The sequence below is a fragment of the Equus quagga genome, chromosome 5, assembly GCF_021613505.1.
Source record: "Equus quagga isolate Etosha38 chromosome 5, UCLA_HA_Equagga_1.0, whole genome shotgun sequence".
Classification (NCBI taxonomy): Eukaryota; Metazoa; Chordata; class Mammalia; order Perissodactyla; family Equidae; genus Equus; species Equus quagga.
Genome location: NC_060271.1, coordinates 104,451,445 through 104,462,253, shown reverse-complemented (window position 1 = coordinate 104,462,253; position 10,809 = coordinate 104,451,445). Strand labels below are relative to the sequence as shown.

General features: G+C 59.1%; 1 protein-coding gene across 1 annotated transcript; it reads left to right on the top strand.

Annotated features, from left to right (window-relative positions):
- The first annotated feature begins 492 nt into the window (after positions 1-492).
- On the top strand, positions 493-10,570 carry PKDCC (protein kinase domain containing, cytoplasmic). Its single transcript, XM_046663319.1, has 7 exons — positions 493-1,258; positions 5,463-5,585; positions 6,185-6,456; positions 7,113-7,192; positions 7,442-7,549; positions 9,209-9,382; positions 9,634-10,570. The coding sequence occupies exons 1-7, from the start codon at positions 620-622 to the stop codon at positions 9,717-9,719; spliced, it is 1,482 nt and encodes a 493-aa protein (XP_046519275.1). The 5' UTR covers positions 493-619; the 3' UTR covers positions 9,720-10,570.
- Positions 10,571-10,809: the final 239 nt, after the last annotated feature.

Below are 10,809 nucleotides of genomic sequence, written 5' to 3'. Positions count from 1 at the left end.
CCCCGGCCCAGCTGTTCGTCCCCTCCGGAGCCCGTTACCCGCCGGCCTCGCCCCTTTATCTTCTCCCCACCCCGCCCGGCTGGCTCCGTAATCCGCCTCCTGATCCCGTTATCCAGCAGCCCCGGCCCCGTTATCCGCCCTCGCGCTGGGCCCGGAGCCCCCGCGCGTCGCGGGGCCGCCGCCGCCCCCTCCCCCTCTCCCCGGCCCGCGTTCTGGGGGCCGCGCGCTGGGCAGGGCCGGAGCCGCCTCCGCGCAGCTTCCCAGGCCCGGCTGGCCGCGGGAGGAGGGCCGGCTGTCAGTCAGCGGGGAAGGCCGGGCCGGGCGGCCGGAGGGGGCGGTGCCGAGGCCGGGCTCAGGCCCGGAGCTGGGAGGCGGAGGCGAAGGGGGCGGGGGCGGGGGCGGCTCCAGGCCTTATAAGCGGCGGGGGCAGGGCAGGAGGGAGGCAAGTGTCAGCCCGATGTGCCGCCCGCGAGGGGCCGGGGTCGGGGCCGCCGGGGCCATGCGCGCGGGCTGGGCAGGGGGCCGGCGGGGCGCAGAGCGGAGCCGCCTCGGAGCCTGAGCCTCCGGGGGCCGGGGCCGGGGAGCCGCGCGGGGCCGGCCGGCCGGGGGGAGGGGAGCGATGCGGCGCCGGCGGGCGGCGGTGGCCGCGGGTTTCTGCGCCTCCTTCCTACTGGGCTCGGTCCTCAACGTGCTCTTTGCACCGGGCTCGGAGCCTCCGCGGCCAGGCCAGTCCCCCGGGCCCTCGCCAGCCCCGGGCCCGGGCCGTCGCGGGGACCGCGGGGAGCTGGCCCGGCAGATCCGAGCGCGCTACGAGGAGGTGCAGCGCTATTCCCGCGGGGGCCCCGCGCCCGGGGCCGGCCGGCCGGAGCGGCGGCGCCTGATGGACCTAGCTCCTGGCGGGCCGGGCCTGCAGCGTCCCCGGCCCCCGCGGGCCCGGCCCCTGCCCGACGGCGCTCCGGGCTGGCCCCCGGCTCCCGGCCCGGGCTCCCCCGGCCTGGGCCCGCGCCTGGGCTGCGCCGCGCTCCGCAACGTGACCGGCGCACAGTACGTGGGCTCCGGCTACACCAAGGCCGTGTACCGGGTTCGCCTGCCCGGCGGCGCCGCGGTGGCGCTCAAGGCAGTGGACTTCAGCGGCCACGATCTGGGCAGCTGCGTGCGCGAGTTCGGGGCACGGAGGGGCTGCTATCGGCTGGCGGCCCACAAGCTGCTCAAGGAGATGGTGCTGCTGGAGCGGCTGCGGCACCCCAACGTGCTGCAGGTACGAGGGTGGGGGCGCGGGGCGAGGGTACTGGCTGGACGTGCCCAGGCCCCGTCACTCCGGCTGGAAGAGAACCCTTGGTCTTGTAGATATGAAACGGACCCCCAGCGACTGGTGCCCAAAGGCAGAACCCGGACCATGGCCGCTTCCCACTACACCGCCCTCCCTCTCACTCCCTAGTGGGCGTCCCTTTACAGAGGGACTCCTGGGTTTCTCAACTTCCACACCATATCCCTTGAAGACAGAGGGCAGAGAGGGGTGAGGATGGGGGTCCGTTAGGATTTAGGACCCTTCTTCTGCCTGAAGCTAGAGTGTTGAGCACCAGGGAATGACCCCAAGCCAAGACACCGAACAGAGGTCATCCTTGAGTCAGGATCCCGACTGTAGTGATAGGGTCCCCTTTCTTGAAGGAATCTGAATCCCACTTCTCTCAGTTTCCACACAGTTCCTTGCCTGGCTTTGAAGATGGGGTGGGACAGCAATGGGGTCGGGAAGGGCTAGCAGGAGACTGTGTCAGGCTTGATTCTCAGAGAATATCCCCACCGCTTACCCCAGAAGCTACTGGAAGAACAGGAGGGATTGGGGTAGTCATCCAGAAAATGCATAGCCCTTCCCAGAAGTGACCCCGGGGTTCTCCAAGCCTTAAAGTAGGCCCTGAACCACTGGGGAAGCCCCAGGGTCTTAGCTCGGTGCTCAGGGGACAGGCTGAGGGCCTGGGGGTCAGAATGTCACATTATCTGCGCAAATGTGGCCAAGAAGCTGGACGATTGAGAAGGCCAGATGCCCAGGTTCCTACTAAATGGGACTCTGTCTTTCCTGTTCACTGGGGGCAGAGGGGGAAGATGAGACCCCACCTTGTCCCCTCCAGGCTAGACTAGGAGAAGGGCCTCTCGCAGTCCCAGCACTGCCCTAACACACCCACTTCCTCCTCTGCCCCAGCTCTCCGTCCTTGAGTTGGCCCTAGGATTAGACAGACCATTCCCTTTGCACATGTCTGAGCAGACTGAGAGGGGAATCCCTGCCTACTCTTGGCCCCGGGGAGCATAGGGTGTGTGCAGACTCCCCAGCGCAGGAAGCTTGCCCACACCTTCGCCCTCCGAGCCCACTCAGATTAACCTTTCTGCACCCAGCAGAACTGACCAGAAATGCAGGGGTCCTTCCGTCCTTTCCTCAGGAGTGGGAGAGCCCCCCCGCCTGGATGGGCACTGCAGAATCGGAGATATCGGCCAGAGAGCTCTTTCTACTCCTGCTGGCTCCTGGTTTCCCCAGGCTACCCCAACCCTGGTCAGACACCTGTGACCGGGTCCCAGGCCCTGAACGGGTTGCAGGAGGTCGGGCAGAGCCAACGGTTGTGAGCGGTTGCTCCTGGTTGCACTGCCACTGTGTCTGGAGCTTCGGGAAGTGAGCTGCTGGTTACGTGGCCATTCTAACTGGGAGGATCTTGTTCTCTTCGCTTCCCAGGGGCTCTTGGGAACTTTTTGGAAACCCTGAGGTGTCAGCCAGATTCTGAGGCAGTGGAGAAGATCTTGAGTGACTTACCAGGACATTAAGTGTTGGTTAGATGACTGAAGACCCCCCCCACTTAGGACAGGTTTGAGGCTTGCTGTGCTTTCCTGTCTCTTAAGGAACTTCTCCCTCTGTCACTTACCCCGCCCAAACTGCCTGACAAGCATCCAGCTAACTGCCCCACACCTATCACAGAATGGTCCTCCACTTTAATGTCAGGGCCCCGGCCCAATGCTGAAGATGCCAAAGAAAAAAATTGCAACTGAATGGTTTTCGCCCATTCCCTCACTAGACCAAGACTGGGTCTGTCTGGGGTTGGGCATGTGACTCTTACAGGGACAGAGACTGAAGTTAATTGCCCTAGGGTACAAGTGTTATAAGGTGGGGAGGGTCCCAGGTCCTTTCTGTCTGGCAAAGGTGACAAATTATCATTAGGGGGAGGCAGGGGTCCCTTAGTGTGAGTTTAGGGACTGCTCTGGGGGATGGGCGTCCCACATTTATTCCCCAACCCCCAGGCCAGGCTCCCTCTGACTTCTTCAGCAGTGCCCCCTCTGCTGCCAGGGAAGCCTGCCGTGGGGTCTTCTTGCTCAGGAGGCTCCAGTTCAGGTATGCGGGGGAACTAGAAATAATGTTGTTTTAATACCTCGTCAGCATTTAAAATTTCAAAACCGTTTGACTGTTTGCTGAACTGGGGAGGAGTCAAAGTGTTTCTTAGAGTTCCTGCTCCCCCAGGCTGCCAAAGGCCCCCTCCTGCTCTCTGGGAGCCCCACAGTTGGTGCTGTGGCCTCTAATAGAAGATGCCCAGCACAGCATGTCCCACTGGGCACCTCCTGGTGCTTGCTCGGGTCTCGGGATTGCCTGGGTGAGATCTCTCTATCCATCTTCTGTGACCCCTACTAACTCACCCCCGACACACACACACACAAACTCCCTCTCAGGATAGATGCCTCTATAGCCCAGGGTCAAAGGGCACAAGTGTCTTGTCTTCCCTCCCCCACCCCCCCAATGTCTTTCGTCCACCAAGACTTTAGGCCTCACATGGGGCCCCCCGACGTGCTTGGGCCCAGATTCTGGCCCTCCTAGAGTATATTTCTTCTCCCAAAGGAACAAAAGATGCGACTGAAATGCTCAACCTCACGCTTCCTGTGGGGGTTAATGGTGTGTCTTTTTATTTTTTCCTGAGGGGTGTTGATTAATACCTCGTTAACAGTGCGTTTAACGACCTCCGGGTGTTTAATAACCTTCAGAAGTTTCCCACAAGGGCTCAGACTCTGGGCAAGAAAATGAGAACCAGGCCCCGGGGCTGCTCCCCTTATCCGCCCCCCAACCTGGGTCGGGGCCTCCCTGGGCTGATGGGGGGGCTGGAGAAGTGGAGAGAGATGAAGAGAGATGGAAGAAGAGGGTGCCTGGGACTGCCCCCCTATCCCCCAAGTCGCAGCCCTAGTGATCTGACGGGGACACTGAGTCGTGCCTTCCCTTGTGCCAGCAGGCCTAGCGGGTGGCTGGCTCCAGAGAGGGGGAGCCGAAAGGGCTCCCGTGGGATGGAAGGGGGCATGTGAGGGCCTACAGTGGAGCTGGGAAGGGTGTGAACGATGGCATGAAGGGTGACAGTACGCAGAGACATCTAGCCTGTGGGCTTGCCCCCTCCCGCCCCCCACCATGCAGCTCTCCCCTCTCCCTACCCCAGCCTGGACAACTCGGCCTTTGTGTTCCTACCCCACAGGGTGCTTGCTGGTTGTTTTGAGCACCGTCTGACCCCTAGCTGATGTGCAGTGTGGTGGGAGAGGCTGGGAGAAGCAAGGCTCTCTGTGGATGCTGGTTTAGGTGTTAGTGACAAAATCAGCCTGTGATTCCCAGAAGCCCCCGACCAGCTGAGCTGTACCCGGCCCGGCCCCCCATCATACGGAGTGGGCAGCCCCTTGTGACCCTGCCCCCAAAGAACTCATCTTCCCCAGAACCATTCCTGACTACCACCGCCACTGATGCCTGTGACTCCCCACCCACCAACGTATGCAAAGAACACCCAAGGATGTGCCCTTTAAATACTCTGTTCTTATCAATGCTTGTTAACCAATTCTGAGGGAGCTTGCTTTTCCTCTCACAAGACCTGAGTAGAAAAAAACTGAGCTGCCTGAAAGTGGAAATGATGAGGAATAGACAAGGATTGGAGCAGGGAAGAGGTATAATAACCATTTGCTGGCTTGTCAGTTAGCAAACAGTATTCTTGGAAAGAACCACGCTGTGGAATCAGAGGGACATAAATTTGAATCCTAGCCCATGTATGCATTAGCTGTGTGAACTTGTGCAAGTAACTTAACCTCTCTGAGCTGGTTTCCTCACCTGTAATTTAGAGATACTTTTACCCTCTATACCCCTTTAAGGTTATTATAAGAATTGAGTTATGCATGTAAAGCATTCAACACAGTGCCTGGCACGTGGTTAGCACATGGTAGCCCGATCTGCCCATTTACCTGAATGGCAAGCCATAAGGGGCTGATGTAGTGAATAGGAACTCTGGCTGCAGAGACAGAGGGCAGGCTTCCCAGGCAGCGTGGCTATTCTTTTCTGGCCTGAGCTGAAGCAAAGGCCTAGGGCTGGCCGAGCAGAGGGAGGGGGAGTCACAGCCCAGCCCTTCTCCGACCCCACCCCCACCATATGACCTAGTGACCCCCCACCCCCACCCCCGGGCCTTCCCCAGCTCTATGGCTACTGCTACCAGGACAGCGAGGACATCCCAGACACCCTGACGACCATCACGGAGCTGGGCGCCCCTGTGGAAATGATCCAGCTGCTGCAGACTTCCTGGGAGGATCGATTCCGAGTGAGCAGGGAGGAGGGCCGGGGCGGGCTCCTTGCTGGGATGGTTCTCCCTTAGAAGGCCAGCCCTCCAGAGCAGCTTCGAGAGAGAGGGAGGGAGGGACAGAGCAGCGCTGACTCAGCCATCAGCCAAAGGGTTAAAGAAAGAAGCAGGACACAGTGAATCCTTAGGTTTTTGAGCTCCTGCTCCCCAGACATACACACACGCTCACGTACTCACTCTCAGCCTGGCCACAGGAAGGCCAGGGTCCTAGGACTAGAAAAGGCCTTATGGTCGTCTTGCCCCTCCCTCTATTTCCATACCCTGCACTAAAACCCCACTCAAGATGCAACTTCAGGGAGGAGATTCGTCATCCCCAGACTTCCCTGCTGCCCATCTCCCACTTACTCTGGGTTACTTTCAGGGTCAGGCCAGCCAAGGGTTAATAGAAAATCACTGGCTTGCTCTATAGGCCCCTGGCCTCAGCACTTAGTGAGCACTGGGGCCTTTACGAGAAAGGCCACCCCCGAGCTCAGTCCACAGCCCCAAAGGAGGCAGCCCTGGAGACCCCCAGGTCTCCTCTCAGGAGAGAGGCAGTGAACAGCCTTGTGTCTGCCCCTCAGATCTGCCTGAGCCTGGGCCGCCTGCTCCACCACCTGGCACACTCCCCGCTGGGCTCGGTCACTCTGCTGGACTTCCGCCCCCGACAGTTTGTGCTGGTGGATGGGGAGCTGAAGGTGACGGATCTGGATGACGCACGTGTGGAGGAGACACCGTGTGCGAGCAGCGCCGACTGCATACTCGAGTTTCCAGCCAGGAACTTCACCCTGCCCTGCTCAGCCCAGGGCTGGTGCGAGGGCATGAATGAGAAGCGCAACCTCTACAATGCCTACAGGTGACCGCCATCCGCCACTCAGGGAGGCCAGTGAGGGAGAGTGGACCCAGGAGGCATGGCAGGGACACAGCCAACATGGGGTCCAGGAGGTCCACCAGGGCAGGGGGACTCAGCCTTGACCGGTGGAGTGGCAGGGGCAGGGCAAGGATTTCACCCAGCTAAGAAGGGAACATTCAAGGCTCCTGACGACGAGGCTCAAAATAGTCAGCTCCAAGGAGAATCTCTGTTGGGGGGTGGCAGCTGGAGGCTTCTTAAAATAGTGTCAGACTCAGAGCTTGGGGCCGGTAGGACCGGCCCTACCCCTTCCTCCCCTGACCCTTCACCTCTAGAAGCTCCTCACTAGGCCCCCGGCATGGGGCTGCTCTGAGACTCCTCAGCCAGGGGGATAATGTGGGGCTAAGGGGTGAGGAGCCCTGGGGGGGGGGGGGGGGGGGGGGGGGGGGGCGTGATGGGGAAAACAGACCTCGGATTTTAGTTTGTTATGAAGTTAGCTGTGGCCTTCGCATGTGCCTGGACCCCTACCCTGAGTCTTGGTAGACTCCATGCTACACTCTGGGGGCATGGCTCCCTGGCCAGATTGGGGTTCTGTCCCAAGTTGGGGTAGAGGAAGGGTCCAAAGGCTAGACCGCCGAACGCATGGTTTCTCTCTGCCCCAGGTTTTTCTTCACATACCTCCTGCCCCACAGTGCGCCACCCTCACTACGGCCTCTACTGGACAGCGTCGTCAACGCCACAGGTGAGGCTTCCAGGGCCCATCTGCTTGCCAGCACCCCGCCCCTCCCCTAGCAGGCATGGGGACAAGAGTGAGCCAGGACAGCACTTGGTCCAGAAACCATCGTTACCCAAAGTGGCATTCTGTAGCAGCCTTCCTTCCCAGTCCGCTGGTCGTCTCGGCCCAGGCTCCAGGGGCAGAGACGGAAGGGCAGCTGGCTCCCTACCTCGGGGAGCACCACATCCCCTCTCATAGCCACACCGCACTCTGCAGGAGAGCTCACCTGGGGTGTGGACGAGACCCTGGCCCAGCTGGAGAAGGTGCTGCACCTGTACCGGAGCGGGCAGTATCTGCAGAACTCCACAGCAGGCAGCAGAGCTGGTGAGTGGCCCCCGTGGGGATCCAGGGCCTAGGGAGGTGGGGCGTGGGTGGGAGGGTGAGTGATCACCCTAATTGGGCTCAGTGGCGCATCCTTCTTCTAAAGCTCGCTTGGAGTGGTGCAGAGGCCACTGGCTGTTTAGCCTTCACTTGGAGGTCTCATCTCCAGCTGAGCTGGAACAACTATAATTCTGCCTTGAACTGGAGGGTGGGCACTGATACCCCTTCTCTGGGTGGCTCCAAACCCTTCCATGTATTGACTGTGTGACTTTGAGCAAGTTTCCTTACACCATAAGCCTCACTTTCCTCATCTGTGAATTGGGTTCAATATTACCTGCCTCACAAAATTCTGATGGGGCTTAAATGCCAGGTGAAGTGTGTGAAAGCAGTGAACCCGGTTCCTGTTACACTGCTGGAGCGCAGTATCTGTTTGCTTCTCTTTCCTTCCTCTACACTTCTGGGGCCAGGAGGGCAGCTAGAGGTGGAGAGGGCTCCACGCTGAAGCCAGGCAAGAAGCCCCAGAGCAGGGGGCGAATTCTAGCCACTGCTTATGGGCCGTGGTCCCTCCACTGAGGCCCTGGGGTTTAGAGTGGTTGGCAGGGGGGTGAGGGGTGGGCAGCCTCCGTATTCAGGGAGCTCTGGCCGGTCTTAGGGGTGGGGGAGCCCTCGTTAGCCCTGTAAATAAAGTTTAACGAGGTGAACAATGGCTGGCTCTGTCCCCGAGGACGCCGTTTATGGGGCTATAAATCACAGCCAGCCCTGGACTTTGGTCTAGTCCCTGGTAGAAGGAGGCAGGAGGGCGGGGTGACCAGAGGCCCGGGGCTTCTGCATTATCAGTCCAGAGCTGGGGCTCCCCAGGAAGCAGGAAAGACCCGGGTGAACAGGAGGCCTGGGTGAACAGGAGGCCTGCCGTGGAGCAGCTTCCTGACTGAGGAGGTTTCAGAGCCTCTGGGGGCTCCTTCTGTGTAATGGGGAGATCTCAGATTCTTCCTCTGGCCTCCTCCTCAAACACACAAGTTGTGGATTCCCAAATGGTAATTTTTGTGTTTTACATTCATTTGCATGCCTCTTAACTTCAAAAATCCCTGACTGCCTCCCTATTGGAGGAGCTTGCCTCACCTCTCTCCCCAAGGCCAGGAGGAAGTGGGACCCAGGGGTGCTCTAAACTCTCGCTACTCAAAGTATGCTCTGCAGACCAGCAGAACCAGACATGCCGATTCCCAGGCCCCATCCCAGACCTTCTAAATCAGAATCTGCATGTTCACAAGATTTCCTGGAAAGTCCCATGCACACTGAAGTTTGAGAAGCCCAGCTTTCAGTGTCTAAAATGTCCTGACCTCAGCAGCCAGCCCGGACAGCCAGTGGCTCTGTGTGTGCATTTATCCCATGCATGTGCCTGCCATCATGTGCTGACTGAACCAGCTGTGTCCCCTTAGATTTGAGAGATGTGTGTCTCCCAAAAACTAAATCTGAGCTTTGCCCTTACTGAGTGGCCAGCCCAGTTTCACAGTGGTAGCTGGCCTCATCGCCATACTAGGGGCACGGGGCTGGATTTCAGCATTCACCTAGGAAATGAATCTTACAGCCCTTCTCAGAAAGCGGCCCCAGCTCTCACCCCTGGGCACACAGAGTTCTCATTTGAACTCTATCTCCAACCCACAGAGTACCAGAGCCTCCCAGAGAGAACCATCCCCCAGGAAGACTACCGCTGCTGGCCATCCTACCACCATGGAAGCTGCCTCCTTTCAGTGTTCAACCTGGCTGAGGCCGTGGACATCTGTGAGAGCCATGCCCAGTGCCGGGCCTTTGTGGTCACCAACCAGACCACCTGGACAGGTGAGCCAGTGGGGAAGAACATCCTGAGGGAGGAGACTGGACTTCCCTGGAAGAGATTGACAGGTAGCGGTCCCCCATCAGAAGCCAGAGATGTTAAGACAAGAAGGCTGAGGTGATGAGGGACACCTCATCAAGTATATATGTCCTCAAGTACAAGTATATATGTCCTCAAGGCAGTGGCATTAGGGAGAGTGGCCCTGCCTCCAGGGAGAGAAACATCCAGTCCTATTACCTCTCACCTCTGCCCCCAGGACGGCAGCTGGTCTTTTTCAAGACGGGATGGAGCCAAGTGGTCCCTGATCCCAGCAAGACCACATATGTGAAGGCCTCTGGCTGACCCGTCTGAGGGATCCGCTGACCAGCTGACCATCCCCGCCAGCTGGGCTTGCCTGTGGAGGGAGTGACTTGCACTAGCGGCACTGCATGTTACCTAGGAGCCCCTGCAGACAAGGCTGACACCCCAGACAGAGCAAGGTGACCAGGACAACGTGCAATAATGCCAAACGTTAAAATGTGAGTTTACCAGTCTAGGTATGGGACTGCTGGCTCCAGGGCCAGGAATCATGGGGGCTGACTGCCTCTCCAACCCTCTGGGCTGCCAGCAAGACTCAGGCTGGTCTCCCCATTGAGGGCTCTGCCCCTCACTGGGACGGTTCTGTGGGCAGCCCCATCACTGTGTTTGTAGTGTGAGAATGTAGCCAAAGCCCCTGCTGCTGCTGCTGCTGCTGCACGTGCCACGGCCTGGCGGGGGCTGCGTGGGGACAATCCGTCACGAGTGTTCTCTCAGCCAAGCTCCAGACAGGAGACCTGATGGGGATGCTCTTCCGGGATGTGGGCGATCCCATACCTGGGGAGGCCAGCTCTGGCCACCGGAAGGAGGGCACTCACGGGCCAGCCCAGGGTCGGGGGCAGAGGAGCACACGTGGTATGAGCCAAGACGTGGGTTGAGGAGCAGGTTGCAGTTTGAGCCAGGACCTGGGGTGGGGGGGGGGCCGGGGCCTTTCTGCCTCATTTGCTTTCAGTGAAAGCCGCAAAGCAGCCAAAACCAGCCTCTCCCCCATCCTGGAGTTTGTATATCCAGAAGCTTTTGTACTTCTTGTTCATTAAAATGTTTATTTTTGTAAAAAAAAAAAAAAGAAATCAATGAATAAAATGACATTTCACGGCAAGGACTTTTCCCAAACCACAGTTTTCTTGGGCTGACTCCTCACTTTTGTCTTTGGTGTGTGTTTGGTGGGGGGGGTGTGTCCTGGGGGATGACGTTTGGAGGAGTGACATCTGCATGGCTAACACTGAAGTCGGCAAAATGTGCTTTCAGGTCCTGTTGCCATGGTACCCACCTCCTTCCTCGGCCCTCCACATCCCAACAAAAGACATGAGGGACTCCTTCCCCTGGGGAGGCATTTTAACACACACTGGCTTCAAAT

What these genes read in the sequence shown, in the direction of transcription:
- PKDCC (XM_046663319.1), top strand. Translation starts at nt 620, where the DNA reads ATGCGGCGCCGGCGGGCGGCGGTGGCCGCGGGTTTCTGCGCCTCCTTC. An exon ending in GGCACCCCAACGTGCTGCAG is followed by an intron (nt 1,259 to 5,462) that starts GTACGAGGGTGG and finishes GGCCTTCCCCAG; the next exon opens with CTCTATGGCTACTGCTACCA. An exon ending in CCTGGGAGGATCGATTCCGA is followed by an intron (nt 5,586 to 6,184) that starts GTGAGCAGGGAG and finishes TCTGCCCCTCAG; the next exon opens with ATCTGCCTGAGCCTGGGCCG.